At 43.8% G+C, this 22,008-nt stretch overlaps 1 protein-coding gene across 1 annotated transcript in view; it reads right to left on the reverse strand.

Annotated features, from left to right (window-relative positions):
- The window catches only part of ADGRV1 (adhesion G protein-coupled receptor V1), a 556,691-nt gene that overhangs the window by 286,464 nt on the left and 248,219 nt on the right, over positions 1-22,008 (reverse strand). Inside the window, exons 63-68 of the mRNA XM_088444649.1 lie at positions 19,416-19,554; positions 14,245-14,430; positions 9,799-10,031; positions 8,038-8,186; positions 6,774-6,975; positions 5,744-5,963 (exon numbers count right to left, since the gene is read on the reverse strand). Of these exons, the coding sequence (XP_088300775.1) occupies positions 5,744-5,963; positions 6,774-6,975; positions 8,038-8,186; positions 9,799-10,031; positions 14,245-14,430; positions 19,416-19,554 (1,129 nt within the window). The remainder of the gene's footprint in view (positions 1-5,743; positions 5,964-6,773; positions 6,976-8,037; positions 8,187-9,798; positions 10,032-14,244; positions 14,431-19,415; positions 19,555-22,008) is intronic.

Below are 22,008 nucleotides of genomic sequence, written 5' to 3' on the forward strand. Positions count from 1 at the left end.
TAATAGCTCAAAGGACATGTCTTGGGATTGCCTCCCGAAGTGTACAGGCAATGTAAGAGAAACCCTCTAAATGTAATTTTTTTTTAAAAACAATGCTAACATTAGAGGCTCTGAACCATCATAAATTAAACTTTGTAGACAATGACCAAGCTATTAGCTATTTGAATGTTAGAGCTTGATACAATTGTCTTTCAAAGTATCTGGAGTACAGTAAGTATCAGTCTCAGATCCATTACCAGCAAGGGGGCAGCTCCTTATGATTCAATAAGTTTTAGCTGGCTACAAAGTTTAATTTATGATGGTTCAGAGCCTCTAATGTTACCACTGATTTACATTTTTTTACATTTAGAGGGTTTCTCATACGTTGCTGTACACTCCATTTATATGTGTGTGGCTAGCTGTGAAGCAATCCCAAGAAGTCTTTTAATGTCCTTTGAGCTATTTATCATTTTAGCATTGCCTTAGTGGTATTTTAAATATGTATATTATAATTTCTTAATAAATGTATACTTGACAGCGCTTCATATTACAGCTTATTTCTCTATATAGTTGTGGGTGTACTGTATTTCCCAGATTGTTTTGAAGCAGACTGATTATTTACACCATCGCTCATACTTGATTAGCGGCAGATTTTTTATATTTTTGTTGTCTCTGTACAAATACCATCTGCTGCGGAAAAAGACTCAGTCACAGCTGCAATAGCGTTCACCTCTGAATGAGGCCCAAAGTCTGGCTGTGCCATCTCTCTAGTGTAAAATATTGAGAAGTACATTGAGGTTATCCAATGCGTAAAATACCAGTTATTTATATGTGTCCATTTTGTTACCATTGGCAACATCTAGCAAGGTTTTTTCTTTTCTTAAAACAAATTGATAGTTCAGCTACAGAGTATCACAATCAGCGGGGACAGATTGTTATATTTGCTGTAATGTGTATAACAAATATAGGAAATAAAGATTGCTATCCTAGGAGTGACCCACTTTTCAGTTTTTAGAAAGATTAGAGCACAGGTTCTCAAACTCTGTCATCAAGAACCCCAAACAGTGCATGTTTTCCAGGTCTACTCACTGAATCGCAAGTGAAATAATTAGCTCCACCTATTGATTTTTCAAAATGTATCAGTGAGTAACGAATACACCTCTGTACCTGCTGGGTGACCTGGAAAATGTGACCTGTGTGGGGTCCTGAGGACCGAGTTTGCGAACCACTGGATTAGAGCAACGCCTATATCCAAATATAATGCTGACAGATATAACCCACTGTGCCCTCTCTTTCCTGTCTAACAAAACATTGGGGTATATATAAAATAACTTGGTGTTCAATAATAAACTAGTAGTACTTATAAAAAAGACAGGTGATTATTGTGTTTCCTTGGATACCTATACACACACAAATGGTGATTTTTCTGTCATCCTATCTGGGTGACAATGGCATGTAGAGGGTGCTGTTCAAGGAGCAGGCACAACTGCAAACTATACTTGTTTGTTTGACGACTACCTCCTCCCCCTCTACATCCCATGATGCAGCAGTTTCTTTTCTTGCACCGTTCCTCATTTTTCATCAAGACATGGCGGTTCTGCGCACCATTTCCTGCTTCAATCTCAACCAGTAGTGATTCTGGCTCTGAGTGATGACTCACCCTCTGACAGCTCTGGGCCTTATTTAAATTGCGGATCTATATGGAGAGATTTGCTGTATACCGTAATACAGATAACCTCCTGGCGATCTATAATTCGCACGAGAGAGAGTGGCCAGATGAATCACGGCAACCATCCAATAAGTAAATGTTTTGAAGCAGGCACCAATTCCACATGGCCTGGTGGTCCATTCTACCAGATCGTGAGTGCCTCTTGGGCAGTGCGACATGTTGCCTCTGTGGAGCAATTATGGAAGGCAGCCACCTGGTCCTCTATCCATACTTTTATGAAGTTCTACAAATTTTATGTTTTTGTAGCCAGAGACGCCAATTTCAGGAACATGTTTTGCGCACAGACGTAGCTGAGAGTACCTTTCCTTAGGGGGCATCTATGGAATGTCTTCATGGTATCCAGTGCCCTTCCTTCTGCTTTACACCCTGTTTTCACCCTTGAGTGTTGTTCTTGTTATCTCTATCTCCCATGGGCTTATTAAAGTAAAAACTAAGGCACTATGAGATGTAGAGGCCTACAAACAAGTCTACAGTAGACTTGTTTGTGAGTTGCCTCCTCCTCCCGGCCTCTACATCCCATAGTACCTTAGTTTTTACTTTAATAAGCTCGTAGGATGTTTGCAATTGTGCCTGCTCCTTGGACACCCCATGGTATCCAGTGTCCCCCAGATGGATTAACAGAAATGGATTTAACAGTGAGCACCAATATCCTATTATTGCACGCAAGTAATGAAATATAGAGAGGTTACAATTTACAGGGTCGCTAAGTGACAACTAGTTATTTATTTCATGAATATTTGGACACAATTCCAGGTAGCGGTGGGATATCAGGTACACAGAACCAGCTTGGAAAATACTTCCCTGTAGATATGAACATGCCAGTGATTCCTTCTGTTTGCTTGGCGATGTATAAAGTATCACACTTCCTGCGCAGTGGGTATATTTATAGAATAACAGTACATTCAGGAGGTATTTACTTCCCTTCAGAGTTCCTGGCACAGCTTGTATCTAACAACCTTCACAGTGTGTCACATACAGGGCATATGTAAAACAAATCACTATGTACCAGTCCTTATAGCAATACAAATATTTGTTGTGAAAAAAAAAAAAACAATACAGTACAGTATGTACCAGTTCTCAAAATATTTCTTAAAAAAAAGTACAAACATTAATATTGAAGGAGGAAATATTTACATTTTTCACAAATAGAATACAACAAAGACCATGTGGTATACAGATATAACACATTTCTGTTAATTTATGGGGCAGATTCAAATCGCCGCGGGGCATACTGCACAGCTAAAGCTCAGCCTGGAGCTATTCCATTATCCTGCGCAGTAAGCACCACATTAGAGTCTGCCTGTTTCTTATTGGCTATTTATGTCACACATGACAACCCACAAGAACAGCTGCGGCTGGCAGAAGCGCAGCAAGCCAATAAGAATCAGCCTGATTCTGATTGGCTGCTGCTGGGCGTCTCCTTAATCTACCAGTAGAGAGTCCGCAGTCGACTGGTAGATCGAGATCATTGTTTTGGCCAGGTCTATACTAAACTATCTATGACAGGGATGAACAACAGTAGCTCTAAAAAGCTAGCAACAGTCCAGAATGTACAGAGATTCAGATTAATCTGGAAAATACAAGCAATATATGATGTTACAGTAGTGCAGGATTTAATGTGTTGATGGAGATGTATGCCCTACTGTCCTGCTGACAATATTCTGCCTTTCCTGCACTATTATGCTGCTTCTGTTCCTTTTATGTAGATGTATATTTGTGAGTAGTTCCTCTGTGCAAGAGTAATCGCATTGCAATCGCTGCAGTACGGCTTTGGCGCATGCGCATTTGCAAACAACCGCTCTATCTGCAAAAATATCGGCTTTGGGTAAATCTCTGAATCAGGCCACAGTCAGCATTTTTTAATATAGGGTACAAAATTTTATCTAAATCGATCAACATCGATGTTGTGTTTTTCTGGCTCAATCACACAGTTACTAACAGACAATGGGCCTGATTCAGACCCACTCGCGAGCGGCTGTCCGCTCGCAAGTGGGTCGATGTTATGGACTGAGCATGCGCACGACGGAGGGAGCTCCGTGCGCATGCGCCAGACGCGACGAGCGAAGGAAAGTCCTTCGCTCGTTGTGTCCGATCAAAGGGGGCGTGCTGTCAATGTTGATTGACAGCACGCCCCCTTTGGTGGGCGTGCCGGGGGCGTGCCTCCCTGACGGGGGCGTTCCCACGGGAACGCCTCCCGTCAGAAGCCGGCCCACTGACATCACTAGTGATGTCAGTGGGAGTGATTTTGGCTCTGATAGAGCCAAAATTACTCCAGAGCTTGCGGTTGAAAACCTCAACCGCAGGCTCCGGCTCGCAAATTCGATGGTCGCGATGGTCTCGACCATCGCGACCATCACAATGCACGCTCGTATAGCCTGTGGGTGGTGACCCACAGCTATACGAGCGTCCAGGAGGACGCTCCATGAAAATGGAGCCCGGCCCTCAGTCAGAGCGTGCGCTCTGTTCAGAGCGTACGGCTCTGAATGAGGGCCAATATTTTTTCTTTTTTTTTAAGTATTAGTAAATGTGTGATTTAGCCTCAGAAACACAACATCGATTTTGATCGATTTTAAATTGATTAATATTTACTTTCATAAATACAGTATACCCCTAAGTGTTACTAATACCCCTTTTACACCAGAGCTAAAACACGGGTTATTGCAGGGTTAACCTGGGTAGCCAACCCAGGTAACCAGCAGGGTTTAGCCCAGGAATAACCCATGAAACCTTGCTTTGTAAACGGCGCAACCTGGGTCACAGTGACCTGGATCATGCCACATGCCTGCTGATTGGCCGGCTTCAGTGTCACTTGGAGATGACGGCAGACCCGGCTCCGGTGTGAACGGCGCAGGTTTGGGAAAATCCTGGGTCGGCGCCGGCTACATTCTGGGTCTTATATGGATTGGAACCCTGTTCCAACCTCCGAGTCAGACCCGGAATTTAGGTGTAAAAGCAGTATAACTAAGAAGATATGTCTTGGACTTTTAATATTGCCAACATGGTTGGAGAGACACACAAGCACCATTCATTTGTCAACAAACCATATTGTCAATTTCTACCTCTGTGCAATAGAAAGTGTTCTGACCTATTGCATCCCAGTTTGGTATGAGATAGCTCTACTGCGGACTGCAAGCTCTTAGAGTGTGTGGTTAGATCAGCAGAATATATAATTGGGTCAAAATTGCTGTTTATAATGGATATCTACATCAAAAGTAGTGTGAGGAAAGCATGTAGCATTGTTACGGACTGCAATCAATCCAGTCATCATGTGATTGCAATATTGCCATCAAAAAGATGGGTTAAATCACAGGTTCTAAAACTCGGTCCTCAGGACCCCAAACTGTGCATGTTTTCCAGGTCTCCTCACAGAATCACAAGTGAAATAATTAGCTCCACATGTGGATCTTTTAAAATGTGTCAGTGAGTAATGACTACACCTGTGCACCTGCTGGGTGACCTGGAAAATGTGACCTGTGTGGGGTCCTGAGGACCGAGTTTGAGAACCTCTGGTTTAGATGTATTAACTCACGAACTAGGCTAAAATAGAGTTTCTTTCCATCAATTCTTTTTAGGATGAATTACTTGGTTTCTTGGGGCATTGTAATGCCTAAATTCTGCAGGTATGGGTGCTATGGGAGATCTCAGAAATTGAATTTCATTGTCGAGGCTTTAGTTTTTATTGTACAATGACAAAGTATTTAAATTCATTCATTCTTACATTCATAGAATACATCGCAACCATCCTGCTTTTGGTGGGACAGTTAAAATTTTTACGACTGATCCATGATCAAGATGTTCCTCCAGATTTGCTAGTTGAGGGGCGGGTGCGGGGGGTTGGGAGGTGTTGCACTTCCTCACAGTGTGAACATAGGTGTCTCCACAGCATGGAGGATAAATAATAGGATTTTACTTTAAAAACACCCATCAGGTTGTGGTTTCCACAACTCCTGTCCCGCTGCCCTAACCTTTGGTGTTGGGAGGTATGACAGCTAATATCAGTCACATCAAATATAGAACACAGGTAGTATACAATACCTGAGCTTCTCCCACATGTCCTCCTATCCTCTCCATCACCAGTGATATAGTGACTGTCACATTGGGGTTAGGAAGAGTTATCTGACTGTGATTAAGGAACCTCACAGCTCCATTTGGCGAGTCGCTTTCAGCTATTGTAATGAGCGACACAATATTCTGGCCCAGAACTGCTCCTCCACTCGCTCCCACAAGACGAATCTCAAACTGCTCAGCAAATTCACTGTCATGGGGAAATCAAATAAACAAGTATGGTTAGTAATATGCAAATGCTAGTTTCAGCGTTCCCCACGTGCGCCAGACTGCACAAGCCTGAGACTCCCACTTTCAATGCCCGTGCACAGTGTAAATCCGTTGGTGGTTGCAAACACTCCACCATTGGTGCACCATCATGTCCACCATCAACGCTTGCACAAGCCTATGGCGCACGCAGAGTCTCCTTCTCAACTCCGGCTAAACGTGGCCTCTGTGGCAGCGGCTCTGCATTTGGAAATGCAGCTTCACTGACACGCCTGTGACACTCCTATAGCACGCCCATGAGATGGCCTTTTTTGTGCACACTACAGGCTACCTTCCAGACACCACCCAGCAATGCCCATGGTTTTGCCTCGCCAGTCCTTATGTCTGCGCTCCATACGCAACAGCATCTTCAGACACAGCTGCTGTCAGGGAAACACCCACATCTTCCAAACCACCGCCGTTATCTCCCAGGAACTCTCACTAAAATCCACACACCCAGTGCCCCAATTAGTTCTGCGTCTCCATGCGGTAACCATCAGGATACATGCACAGTGCCTACAATATCACCAAGCTGTGGCATACTAGCATTGCGTGCGGTTAACATCCGACTCAGAATCAGGCGCTATACTTTTTAATAACATTGCCGGCATATTTTACTGACAGTTTTATTAGTAGCGGCCCTTACAAATCTTAATCCGGCCCTGTATGTGCCAGGTGACATGAAAAAAATTTTCTGTTTATTTCTACCTGCATATTTATATATTGCTAATATAGACTGCTACATATATAATACCTTTCTTCATCATCAGTAATGGAGACATTGATCAAACTGCGATTTTGTCCATGTTGGAATGTTACTGAAGTATTAGAGATTGTGTAGTCAATACCATTGGGCAAAGCAGAAACACCACGAGAGATGAAATCAGCTGTCACATATCCATATGTTCCACGTGTTCTCACAACGGGAATCAATAGTATCCCGACATCTTCTTCCACTGGAGAAAGAAAGGTGTAGAACTATTTCCAGTATGATTGAATGCTAAGTAACAATGATCGACACTTTCATCTACTCTGAGCCAACAGTTACTTCTTTCTATAAAATGTCTAAAACAACATGTGAGGATCCTTCTCTGCTTTCTGACATGTAAAATTACCTATACTTAATAGTATTAGTATTTGTTAGGCGCCATAAGGTGTATGCAGCCCCACACAAGATATAACAAAGTATAGTAAACAGTATGAATACAATGCGCAACATTAAGTAAGATGAACAGGAGGGCCATAAATAGCTATGAGCGACCGGTGCCACCACACAGAGCGCAGCACTCTGTGGGCAGCACCGCCAACCAGTGGCGTAAGTTCATCCCAGATGCCAGGAGTAATTTGGTGCCCCCCCGTCACAGCCGCTGCCACTGTAATGTAGCAATTTGCATGCAGACAGGCTATAGATAGACAAAGGCAGCAGCTGATGGCATGACATGGAGATTTCCAATAGTGTATGGTGGTTTCTCAGGTGCCGGGAAGGGGTGCCATGTATTGGGCGGCCGTTACGGTACACTCCGGGTACATAGTTACAGCCCTAAGTGGGGTGAATATGTTGTGAACAATGGAGGAGGTGCCCCTTCAGAGCTGGAGCCCGGCGGCAGGCGCCTCCATTGTCTCCCATAGTTCTGCCCCTGCCGCTAACCATCCACGGTCCCTGGATCTGGCTAGCAGGGTGCCTGGAACAGCACCCTGCATCCAGAATCGCAGATGCAGTGCCGCCCGGCGCATCCTCTGGACACTCCAAACGGCAGACTAAAGCCATAACAGCGCTTGTGGCCCCTCCCCCCATGACATAACATCATATCATGCGCTGAGGGGGGTGTGGCCAGCATTGGGCGCTCTAATTTGAAGTTATGGCGCTGATGAACAGTGATCAGTATTAAATAAATCAGTACTTTCCTTTTCTGAGCCATCCCTTTATAAAGTAATGAAACTTTATCTATTTAGAAAATAAATACATGTGCAAAAGCACTGGCGTTTTCTCAGAGCAACAAAACAAATAATACAATTACCATGGATAGTAATAAATTGTGCATCGAACTCTATGACCCCTTCTGCATTATCGTTTATAAGAATAATGATACGGATAATAGAATTGTTTCCTATTACAGGTGGCTGATCTATCTGTAGTCCATTTTCTCTGACAGTAAGGTCATAGCCCCTGTGTAAAATGAATAAAGAAAAACATAAATAAATATATTTGTAACATATGTAAATACAATACAAAGCCCCACAATGCACTGCACAATGTAACAATATGTGTATTACATTTATGTAGTAGATTTAATATAAGCGATGTAAAACTATTATATTAATTATTGCTAGTGATACATTATAATCAGATCCTTGACAATATTTTCTCAGGTCTTTCAGGGGAAGGAATATAATGTGAGGATGTTGGAAAACAATGCAACTACAGCATATTTACCGACTTTTGTATATTGCTTTCCGGGAGCAGCCCGGTTCGGGAGCGGGGCCAGGCAGGTGACGTAATTAGGGCCCGGCCCTTTCTTGTAAAACTCTGCGATTCGCGGGGCCACGATGAGAGTGCGGGGCTAAAGGACGCAAATTGCGCCGTTTAGCCTCACACCCTCCTCGTTGATACGCAAATTCCCCATTAAATCTCCCCATCCTGCCTGCTTCACTAGTTAGTGGGCAGGATGCGGGAGATCTGCCTACACTTCCGGGGGTGTGGGGGGGTACCCGAAAAATCATGAGCCTCCTGCGACTTCCGGGAGTGTAGGCAAGTATGAACTCCAGCAGTACACCTTGACAAAACCATGTTGCACTGCAGGTGGGACAGGTGTAAAACATGCAGATATATTTAGTTTTGAGGAGGGGTGTGTCCAAACTGAGAACTAACTTGCAGTGTAAAAATAAAGCTGTCCAGTATTTCTGGGTTACATGCAAAAGCAACCAGTATTTACTCTGTATGCAAAGAAAATAATTGTATTTGCACCACTTGCAGTGCAGCATGGCTTGTCCAGGTGCACAGTTACATGCTCTTTTTTGCTTTACTCAGAATCAGGCCCAATACATATTACTTTCTGGGTGTAGGAATACAGTATGCATCTGCTGTGATTACTGGCTACAACAGTCCTTTGTCACAGAAAAAAGCAACAGACTAGCAGTAACGAAGTTTGTCCTTCTACCATGCTTATATATTATAAATATATTATTTTCCTCTTTACAGAGAGCTCCTATGACTGGATTGGGTTGGGTATGTAATGCCAACAGTTGAGATTCCATCAGTCAGAATCCTGATGCCGGGATCCCGACAGGGTTAACATACCAACATTTGTTGGTCGGTATGCTAACCCTCACCCTTTCCCTACCCTAACCCTCCCTCTTTGGTGCCTAACTCTAACCTCCCCCCCTTAGTGCCTGAATCTAACCTCCCCCTCCCCGATGCCTAAATCTAACCCTCCCTCCGGGATTCCAGTGCCGGGATATAGTCCGTCGGCATGCCGCATGGAGGCATGCTGACCACATTCCGATTGGAATTACTGGTGAGCCCTAAATTCCATATTCTGACACTGGTTATGTCTATTAAACCGGGAAAACCAAATTAAATAAATTATGTAATACTTTCTCTCATGACCCAACAAATGACCAACTATATGACAGCAAGATACAGTATTCGCTTCATGGACGGTACTTTCAAATCTTTCAATTTCTGTACATATAGACTGTATGAGCCACGTGAATATAACTCATGTGTGGAAAAACCCACTTTACACTCAATACTTTACTGCTTGGAAAATTTGTCTTACCTTCCTAGAAGCTTCACCTCCGTGATCACCACAAACAAATCTTCTGGTCCTTCTGGTAGGACATCGTTTTTTATCTCTATAGAAAGACTTTTCATTGTATCATTTGGTCTGAATACAACTTGTCCTGAGATGTTGGTGTAATCCAGGTCACTCATTGCAGACCCAGGCATGGTTTGATATTGAAGCTCAACCTCACCAAATGTACCAGCAGATCGTGTGATGGAAATATTTACCTGTTAGTCATGATATAAACAAAGATGATAAATAAGGGTCAATAAATTATCTCCATGCTCATATCCTTACATAAAGTCACTCCAAAACTACATACAATGTGGCACTACAAAACTACATACAATGTGGCACATGGTCTAACCAAGTCCCCCATAATTCTTCACCTCACAGGTAATGCGGTATACTAACCATTAGCCCTATACAGGTGTAACCTGTCATCGTTATGGTGCGTACACACGTAGCAATCTGCCAGCGATACGATATCGCTGGCAGATCGCTATGCACCCTCCCTGGTGTGCTGGGTGATTGATATCGATCACCCAGCATACCACATACTTACCATCAACTATAGCGACCCGCGATCAATAATCGCGGGACCCTATAATAACTTGCTCGATATCGAGCAAGTTGACCAGCATGTGCAGCCAATGGACGATATCGCTATCATCCATATGTGGCCGTGCATCGCTAGTCAAAGGTAAGTTGGTAGTTTCATTTTTAACAGTACCGATATCGTTATCGTTCTAATCGCTCTTTAAAATCGGTACGTGTGTTCGCACCATTACTCTCCACTGCAACAAATCCTGTAACATTGTTAGACCTGAAGCATGCCATTCTGGGACATGCTGTATACTGGTGTCCTTCACACATTTTGTAGTAAGATAAAATGGAACATTAGGCAACATTTCGAACAATTTAAAAAATGTTACACAGAGGTGGAGAGCTAGAGCATAGATTCTGATATCTAGTGGTGTGGACCTGAAGCAAAAAGGATCTCCTGCTTATCCCGGGAACAGGGGTGTATCTATAATGGGTGCAGGGTCCCTGGGTCCAGGGGGGCCCACACCGCACAACCAGCACCCATATTATGTAAAACTTACCTCTCCGAGGTCCCGTGTCAGGTCTCCCAGTGCTGCTCAAATGCCGAAAAATGTTTGCTCATGCGCTGTGAGGGTATCGCCGGGAAAATGGTGCCGCACCATTTCCCCAGCAATCTGCACATGCGCAAAAGACTCCGGGCACACTCTAGTGTCCAGAGTCTATTGATTCTGCGGTAGCCGGCCAGCCGCGTCAGTCGGGTGTCGGCCGCTGGAGTGAGAGGAGGGGGCCTGTGACGGGAAATGCAGATGGGCCCCCTCCTCTCTAAAGACGCCTCTGCCCGTGAAGGAGTGTCTTGTGTTGTCTGTGCATTTAAGACCTCCACGATCTGATATAATGGCGAACTTGACAGAAACTTGATTGATTTTTTTTTTTTTTTTAAAAGACTGTTTTATATCCTGATTGTGAGAGCGCTGTACCCCACCATTATTGTTCATGTTACACAGACGTGGACACATTTCTTGTTACCCTTCCATGAAAAAAGAAGAACCCATAATTTTTTCTAAAATAACTTGAAAGTGATAAAAGTAATTGGCATCCATCAGTGTTTATTCCATTTTTAATAGAAAGCAGACTTTGCATTTGCTTATTGAATCAACAGAAGATTTTAAACAATAACTCAAATATAAATGGCATGGACAAAAATTATGGGACCCATAACCTAATATTTTGTTGCACAACCTTTAGAGGCAATCACTGCAATCAAGTTATTTCTGTAGCTCTCAATGGGGGAGATGTATGAAGCCCAGAAACGGTATCAGCGTACGTTATGTGCGCTGATACCACTTCTCCCCGATGTATGATCGGGGGTCTGGGCGGTATGCGCCCCTGCCATTATCGGCACTGCAATCTACAAGATAGCAGCGCCGATAGCCTGGGCCATGTACGAACGGTCAGATCGCCTGACCATCCGGCCCGCTGTAGCTGTCCTTATCGACAGCTACAGCCTGGCACTAGCCTATCCCCATAGCAGGAACAGCGCTGTCCATGCTGCGGCGGCTGCCGGCTCCAGGCTGCATGCGGGGATCTTGCGACACTTGCGAGATCCCGCGCATGCTCAGTGGAGCCAGCCGGGACAGAGACACAGCGCATCAGCACTAGGCTGATGCACTGTGGTCTCTAGCGGGTAGCGCCGGACGTGGGAGTTAACGCTCCGGCTCTCCGGCCGATGAGATGTTCTTACATTTCATCGGTAGTGCTTCCTGCTTCGCCTCGGTAAAAAGGCGAAGCGGGAAGCGTTATAGCGGCACCCCAATGAGACTTCTGCACCTGTCAATGACACTTCTGCACCAGGTAGTTTGGGCTGTCTTCTTGAGCAAACTGCTCCAGCTGTCTCAGGTTTGTTGGGTGTTTTCTCCAGACTGTTTCAGCTCTTTCCAATGATGTTTGATTGGATTCAGGTCAGGGCTCAATGAAAGATGTTATTGTAAACCTGCACAGATTCAAGTCACCCAGTGCCTGTCACAGCAAAGCAGCCCCAAAACCTGACCTCTTCCATGTTTCACAGTAGGTACTGTATGCTGTTCTATATTTTGAAAGCTTTTTTTTTTCATCTGTGAACAATAGAGCTAATAGAGCTAATGTGACTAGCCTTCCTCCATGGAGCCCACTGTTGCTCAAAGTGTCGAATGGTGCGATCAGACACTGACGTACCTTGACCTTGAGTCTCTTTGTGAGTTTGCCTTCATTTTATGCCATTCTCACTATCCTACTATTTAATCTAGGGTAAATTTTCCTCTTGCAGCCACATCCAGCGAGGTTGGCTACAGTCCCATGGATTTTAAACCTATAAATATTTATAATATATATATAAATATTTGCAACTGTAGTCACAGGAACTTTAAACTGCTTGGAAATGGTCTTATAGCCTTTACCTTTGGGATGTAGTCAATATTGACTTGTAAAATGCTGACATTCCCAAAATGTTGACATACGGGTTAGGCTGCGGGACAGGAGAATTAGGCACTAGGGAGATTTTAGGTTTAAACTACAGAAAGGGGGGGGAGGGGTAGACTTAGGAACTAGGGGGAGTGTAAGGGGAAGGGATTGGGGCTATGGGGACTGTACTCACCAGAACACTGGTACATCAGATGACTCAGCAGGAACTCTATAAGGATTCGGAATCCTCTGCTGAAGACACAACTGCCGCCCAGACCAGGTGACCAATGTTGACTTCGTATACCACACCCTTAACTCTGACATGCTTGTCTATAACTTTATTTTATAGAACTCTCTCCCTTGCTTTCTCTGGTCCATGTTCAGTGTGGTGCACACGATGATACCAAACAGCATAGTGACTACTTTTCTCCATTTACAGCCTGAATAAACAGTGGTGTACAATATCTATAATGAATGCAGGGTGTGTGGTGCACATAGGCCTCCTGGGGGGCCCACACAGCGCACCCTGCACCCATTTAGTATACCCACCTCTCCAGAGTTCTACGTCGGCACTGCGCAAATCACAAGGGTAATGGTATACCCGCCATTTTCCCATAGATCTGTGGAAATGCAGTACATAAATCACTGGGCACCGGCACAGGTACAGTGACAGAGTCTCCTCGCATCTTTTCAGCGGAAAGAAGAGGGGGCCCCCATAGAGAAGGCACACGGGCCACTTCCTCTCTTAATCTGCCCCTGTGATACCTGATTAGCTAATTGAAGAGATGTGTGAGAGCAATTTGTTGAAATATGACTACAATACTACAATCCATTTATGTGTTATCTTTACTAAGGGGCTCCCACAACTCTGTCCAAGCCGGTTTAGAACACCTTTGGAGAATAAGCAATCATTTATATCTTTTCACAGTTTCTTTGCTTTATTCTATGACATAACATAAGACATGCAGGTATACACGAGACAATAGCTTTTCATTTCATCACTTTTCAAATATGATTTATAGGTTCACCTTCCGGCTGCCCAGAAGAGTGGGCAAGTCTCTCGGACCACCAATGTTCTGCATTTGTTTCCTGTGAGGGAATGATTTATTTCTTTCTTCCATGCTGAACAAATGCACATTGGTCACAGCAGCAGTTTAGATCTCATGTCTGATACTTACTGGGACATCTGTTCTTGTGTCGGGAAACAATAGTGACCCTAAAGCCCTGAGACATATATTGATGGGGAAAGGTAGTTACCTAACTTAAGGAGGAACTATCCAATGGTGGAAAATTTACTGTACAAGGCCAAGCACACTGTAAGTTGGCATGACTGGCATGACAGCCAGCAGGCCAAACCTTATGCCTTTGGCTTCTCAGTTAATCAAATGATTATTAGATATGAAAAGTACAATGTGACAGGAAAGAAACACTATACATTAAAATACATTGGCTATTTACCCATTTCACTTCCTCGGAAACTTGCAGCAGTGTTCTTGAAAACTGAAACTGTCCATATGGAAAATCACTGGAAGCCATGGTGATATTGGCAAACCTAGCCGATTCATTTATTATTCCACCTTCACTAATTTTACTTAGATGAAACTGATATGAGCTATTCTCCTCTGGAACGCTGTCATCAAGAGCCTAAATGACACAAAAATTAAATGAAAAAGTGCAAGAGGTGTCACAGCAGGCAATTACGGGCAACCATTATCTCCTGCCTGTCTGCCATGTGACCCTTTCACAGTGCATGAGGGTAAAACCGCCTGTAGCCAGCTAGATCATCAGCACATCTTTAGTGATGGGAGAGGAGTGGGATTATCTTGTACACACCGGTGACTGTGATAGCAAATACAGGTGTGAGGAGGGAAACGGTGGCAGGGCAACTATAGTCATATCTAGACTATTTCAAACATTTGTGTAGAGTTTGGACTGATTCTCTGACTATAAATATCCGAGGACCTCCATATCTTTACTGTTTAAACAAATCTGTGTAGAGTTTGTACTTACATGTGGACCATCGTAAGAAGCAACCCCAAACTGCCTATTGTGGTAGAGTGGCCACTGATTAGCTCCGCCTCCTGACTCACTGACCAGCCCACGTGGGAACTGTCAGGAGCCGGAGCCAATCAGTGGCAGCTCTACAGTTAGCGGCAGCTGATTGGCTGCCGGCTCCTGACAGTTAACACTGATCAGTCAGGAGCCGGGTAGCAGTGTATGTGGTCACACACATATACCGTTACAGAAAGTATATGGATGGGGTTCCGTTTTTTTAATTTTGCCAAAATACCTGGATGCTACAGAGACCAGCGCGAGGATGGAGGTGAGTATAGGATCTTTATTCCAGGTACTCCAAACAGATTCTACAGGCACAAGGCGACAGACCAGCTGGCAGGTAAGTATGTGTGAGTGAGGTAGGTAGGTGTGTAATAAAGTTTTACTGTGTATACGGTGTGTGTGTACTGTGTTTTCTTAACTATTTATTTTTCAGTGGAGGTACGGGTGCCGCCCACTTGCTGGCACTTGTAGTTCCACAAGTGCCAAAGGGCAGGCATGCTGGCACTTGTAGTTCCACTATAAATTACAATAGATTATAACTATTTAACACATTATTACACCTGTACCCACAGCCCAGGGGTGCGGGGAAGAGCTCCGGGCTTCAGACCAAGCCTGGGGTTTCAGGAGAGGGGAGACCCCTTATTGGGGGGGGGTCCCCACCTCCCCTGAGATCCCTGGCTTGGGTTGACCGGTTGGGGTATGAATGCTTTTGCCATGGAGGCCCGGTGATAGGGTCTCCTGGCTGTGGCATTATACCCCGGTCGGTTTGGGTCCAGTGCTGGTTTTAAATATAGGGGAACCCTGTGCATTTTTCCCCCTATATTTTAAACCAGCACTGGCCCTACAGCCAGGTGCTGGTTCCTAAATTACGGTGGAACTCTACTCGTTTTGTTTCCCCGTAATTTTAGGAACCAGGACTGGCTGAGCAGTCCGGGGCTGGTTATGCTTTTGGGGGCGACCCTACGTAATTTTTTAAAATTAAATGTAACCCTTTTTTTTTTACTATATACAGGCATAAACATACATGGTTCACACTGATCTGTGTATGTTTCTGCCAAACTCGCAGCTCACAGGCAGGTGAATTGATTTCACAAATTTTTACAGGCGTGTTGTCAGTTCTCATGAGAGTTTATAAACTCTCATCTTGTTATATTCCTGAATCCTATCTTCACTAGTGAAAAGTTACTTGAGTTTAGCCGATGGTGAAGCGAAGAGAATTTGCTAACTTTCCAGTATTTTCCCGTAGCAAAGGAGTTTTCTCTCCCGAGTTACTCATTAGTAAATTTGCAAGTGGAAAAAAAATGCCCAAACTCTCCAGAGATTGCTAACTCGATCAAACTCGAATCTTAAGATATGAGGTTCTTTTTAAATTGATGCAGGAAAATTGTGGCATCAAACACACATTTCATACAGTCAACTTGCTGATTATTTACCTTCTACAAAAAAAAACATTTTTTTTACAAATTATAAATGTATTTTTAGCCACATTTCTCCAGGCTCTAGCATTAAAATAAGGGTGATTTCTTACCATTGTTCTAGGTGCAGTTCATTAGCCAAATAGGAATTAGCTTCTACCTGTCCAGTGTAAGGCTTGAGGCTAAGAGCGGGATGTACTATGGGGGAAAATGCGGTAAAACCCCAGAAAATGCAGTTTTCAGAGGTTTTAACGTATTCCCCATATGTACGAAGCATCGGAATGGCTTTGTCCCAATGGCTTCTTATCGGGACGCCTCCCCTGCGAGGGATCCGATCCCTCCCATCACCCCTGCAGCCTTCTGCACATGACCAGAAGGACGCCAAAGGGACTTCTGGGTATTAAACATGGAAGTCCCTCTAACTGGAGGCATCGCAAAGGACAGCTCTTATCGGGAGAGCTGTCCTTTCCGATATTCTAGGTACGTACAACGGTAATCAACTGTGGTATGTACCCGAAGAGAGGCGGGATGTCCTGCAGCGTGGATGCGATGCTTAGTAAATCCCACCCTAACTGAGATGTATTTTTAAAGAAAAACAAAATGGTTTATTGTAATGAAAGGTTATAACGGGCAAGAGACTGAACTTTGCTGTGATGTTAAGTCTTTTGCACAGTGCACTAGGCTGATTTTTCATCCACTCCGCACACATAGGTTCACTTCTATTTCGTACAACCATCTCCCAAGAGGCTAGTGTAAGCGGCCGCACTGATGTGATCTGATTGGATCATCAAGACTCACTGGTGCAAAATAATTGTTTATTGGACACGTCATAAATCAGGCCCACAGTAGATGAAGGGTGGATACATGCATGACTGGACCATCCATTAACCACTTGCCTGGCACGGTCGTATCAGATATGACCATACCAGAGTGGGCTTTCCCTGACATGTTCGTATCTGATACGACCAGTCAGAAACACACAGTGGGCGGCTTGCTGGAAGCTAACTTCCAGCAGCCTCCCACCACAGAGGGACCTGATATTTATATATACGTGTGTGTATATACATGTATGTGTGTATATATATATACACACACACACACACGTGTGTGTGTAAGCAGCAGTTATATATATATATATCGATGGAGATCGCAGATCCTCTGATTAGGGATGGCAACCGACCATCGATGGTTTACAAACCATCGATGGTCTGGCTGAAAACAAGTGGTTTGCCATTGCTGGTGGCCATCAATGTTGCACCATCGATGGTAACCCTTTAATCAATGTTTAGGAAACATGGCTTCTAACGATGGTTGAACCATTGATGCCACAGCCGCCAATTGGCCATCACTACAGTATAACATAAAAAATTATATTTTTATGATATACTGTGTTTTAAAAAAATATTTTTTTCAAATAAAATAGTGATGGATAAGTTTAAAATTATGGCCCTCATTCAGAGCCGTACGCTCTGAGCAGAGCGCACGCTCTGAATGAGGGCCGGGCTCCATGAAAATGGAGCGTCCTCCTGGACGCTCGTATAGCTGTGGGTCACCACCCACAGGCTATACGAGCGTGCATTGTGATGGCCGCGATGATCGTGACCATCGCGACCATCGAAATTGCGAGCCGGAGCCTGCGGTTGAGGTTTTCAACCGCAAGCTCCGGAGTGATTTTGGCTCTATCAGAGCCAAAATCACTCCCACTGACATCACTAGTGATGTCAGTGGGCCGGCTTTAGACGGGAGGCGTTCCTGTGGGAACGCCCCGGCACGCCCACCAAAGGGGGCGTGCTGTCAATCAACATTGACAGCACGCCCCCTTTGATCAGACACAACGAGCGAAGGACTTTCCTTCGCTCGTCGCGTCTGGCGCATGCGCACGACGGAGCTCCCTCCGTCGTGCGCATGCTCAGTCCATAACATCGACCCACTTGCGAGCGGACAGCCGCTCGCGAGTGGGTCTGAATCAGGCCCTATGTTCGTGACCTAATTCAATCATAAAAGAAACTGACAATTTTGGAGCGGTTTTTGGAAAAAGAATTTACCAGTTAAGTGGTTAAGCAACCAAGGCTCCAGTATAGGGCCCAATCAGCACTTACAGGCCTGGAATACCCTAAACTATTTTTAGGTTATTTTTTTTTTTTTTCGGACAAACTGAGGGCCTGATTCAGCCAGGAACGCAGTTGCAAATACGCACACAATCGGATGCGTATGCATTGCAGTGCGTGTGCGTGAGACAGACGCTGCAGTCAGAACTGCATACGCAGATTCTTTACAGAGTGATTGACAGAAAGTGCCGTTTGTAGGTGGTGGCGGGTGGAGTGGTCGGGCGAACGCAGGTGTGCCAGTGCGTTTCAACGCCATTGCATGGGTGTGCATAAACTAGCCACTGCGACACCAGATATCTCCTGAGGCCTCATAGCGTGCGCAGAAGTTAGCAATTCCTGAGTGAGGTCTGACCTGCCTTCACTGTGCGTATGAGTCTGATGTTACTCGATGTTACAGATTAATTCGCTATGTTGCCCACATATACACGGATGTGAGTAAGGGGAAGTGGGCGTCTTTATGTCAGGCTGCGTTCACAATGCGAATGCACACATTTAAATATCACCACTGGTATTAGCAACGCAGTTGCGTGCATATAAGTAGAATAGTGATCCATGCTGAATCAGGCCAAGAGAGAGGAACAGGACTGAAACCAGTATGTAGCCTGGGGCCCCAAAGGGCCTTATTCCTGCAATGGAAATAAAATGTGAATTTAATAAGTTATACAACAACATGTGTTTTAGTGACAGAGCAGGACGCACAGGCACCCTGGACCCACTGCACTCGATGCACCTGATATCATGATGTCACAGAACAAGCGCCAGGAGCAAGAAAATGGGTACAGGGTGTGTTCAAAGGCACCCCACAAGCTGGAAAAGAGAGCGTGAGGGCAGCGACCGTGACTTGCGCCATCAGTGGTGGCTCACGTTGTATACCCCTTACTACAGCTCTGATGTGTTTAAAGTAAACGTAACAGAACATCTTTCATAAAGTACATTTATTTTTTTGCCTAAGTAGTAGAAAAAAAATTGATCAAACATAAATGAGAATGTGCAAATTCATTCCATGGCATATCTAATGCATAACTTTTATATTAAATATATGTCCTACCTGTATACTGACAACAGCGGCTGACTGTCTGTCTTTCAGCGTCACTATTCCTGAGACCTCAGCAAACTCCCTTGGATATGCCGGAGTAATGTTCCAGTACACTGTTACCTCTCCAAAGATCCCCGGACCACGAATCAGACTAAGGGTACAAAATTCAAGGTCACAAATAAGTTTTGTCAAGATTACCTTGAGTAGATAGAGAACCCTTTTTCGTCAAACTTAATTTGACAGGTACCACGCCCCCGGCCCCTCCCATAAACCCTCCCACCAGGCACACCCACTTTTCCTCCCCTTTTGGATATCGTTTAATATGGTTTTAATATGGCTCAATATTAAATCCATATAAAATTATATTTTTTTTATAGGTTTTGATATAAAATTGAAATCAAATGTATATAAATGCGGTAGTGATTTATCTAAAATTAGTTCAATGTTTAATCAGACAGTATTGTTGTTAACCCTTCGTGATAGCTATTAAAGTAAATACATCTTTATCTAGCAGGCAGCTATGCCTACGAACAAAAGAAACGGAGCGTCACACCGCGCCTCTAATCGAAAAAAGCGGATGAAAAAGGCGTATTACACAGTATTGAACCCCGGCAGTTATAGCTGCTTTGATAAGTATTATAAGACCAATTAAGCGAATGGAAATTAAAAAATGGATGCAAAAACAAGATGCGTATACGTTGCATAAACCGGCTAGGAAAAACTATAAAAGGAACATGATCTGCGTGTCGGATATAAATCAGCAATGGCAATGCGACTTGGTATTGCTCATAGACCTTGCGGAGTACAACGATAGTTTTAAGTATATTTTAACCATTATTGATATATTCAGTAAGAGAGCCTGGGCTGTAAGCCTCACGTCTAAGAGCGCCGCAACCATCGCTAGCGCTTTCAAAAAAATATTTCAACAGGGCTGCGTGCCAAAGAAGCTGCAAACCGACCGCGGTAAAGAGTTTCTAAACAAAATCCTAAAAAAACTGTTAGAAAAAAAACGATATACATCATTTTACGACCAACAATGACGTAAAGGCGGCGGTTATAGAAAGATTCAACAGGACTTTAAAAACATGGATGTGGCGCCATTTCACAGCGCAGAATACCTACAGATATATAGATGTTTTACAGGACTTCATATACAGCTATAATAACACGTATCATAGAACAATTAAGTGTATGCTGTGTGATGTGAACCCCTCTAACGCTTTCAATATTTTTAAGATGACGTACAGTGAATACTTTAAAACTAATAAAATTCATCCTCGATTAGCCGTAGGTGAGCACGTACACATCTCCAAATATAAGGATATATTTCAGAAAGGTTATGAACAGAATGATTCTGAGGAGATATTCGTCATACAGGCTGTGAACACTAAAGGACTTAGGCCGCTTTATAAGTTGGCGGATCTGTACGGCGAAGTTATAACAGGCAGTTTTTACCCCGAAGAACTTCAAAGCATTCCCAAAAGCTAGAACAGAATTTACAAAGTGGAAAAGATTTTAAAAAATAAGAAGGTCGGCGGTCGAAAATACGCGTTGGTCAAGTGGCGCGGTTACCCCGCAAAATTTAACAGCTGGGTCGCAGCGTCTGAGATAAAAGATATATAAAGATCAGCACGCTCTAAACAAGGAGAGAGATGGATGACAAGTCGTTCTAGATAACATTGCCCAGCAACGCCTCGGCGGACACATTCCCGCAAAATCAGATTTCTAACTATACAACAAAATTTGCAAAGCCGATACACTTAAGTGGCGAATGGGATGTTGCTCTTACAATCATTTTGTTCATAACCTTTCTGAAATATATCCTTATATTTGGAGATACGTACGTGCTCACCTACGGCTAATCGAGGATGAATTTTATTAGTATTAAAGTATTCACTGTACGTTGTCTTAAAAATATTGAAAGCGTTAGAGGGGTTCACATCACACAGCATACACTTAATTGTTCTATGATACGTGTTATTATAGCTGTATATGAAGTCCTGTAAAACATCTATATATCTGTAGGTATTCTGCGCTGTGACATAGCGCCACATCCGTGTTTTTAAAGTCCTGTTGAATCTTTCTATAACCGCCGCCTTTACGTCATTGTTGGTCGTAAAATGATGTATATCGTATTTTTCTAAGTTTTTTTAGGATTTTGTTTAGAAACTCTTTACCGCGGTCGGTTTGCAGCTTCTTTGGCACGCAGCCCTGTTGAAATATTTTTTTGAAAGCGCTAGCAATGGTTGCGGCGCTCTTAGACGTGAGGCTTACAGCCCAGGCTCTCTTACTGAATATATCAATAATGGTTAAAATATACTTAAAACTATCGTTGTACTCCGCAAGGTCTATGAGCAATACCAAGTCGCATTGCCATTGCTGATTTATATCCGACACGCAGATCATGTTCCTTTTATAGTTTTTCCTAGCCGGTTTATGTAACGTATACGCATCTTGTTTTTGCATCGATTTTTTAATTTCCGTTCTTTTAAACGCATCTTTATTGGCCTTATAATACTTATCAAAGCCGCTATAACTGCCGGGGTTCAATACTGTGTAATACGCCTTTTTCATCCGCTTTTTTCGATTAGCGCTGCTTGACGCT

The sequence above is a fragment of the Taudactylus pleione genome, unplaced genomic scaffold (assembly GCF_031769625.1).
Source record: "Taudactylus pleione unplaced genomic scaffold, aTauple2 ptg000370l, whole genome shotgun sequence".
In the NCBI taxonomy this organism is placed as follows: domain Eukaryota; kingdom Metazoa; phylum Chordata; class Amphibia; order Anura; family Myobatrachidae; genus Taudactylus; species Taudactylus pleione.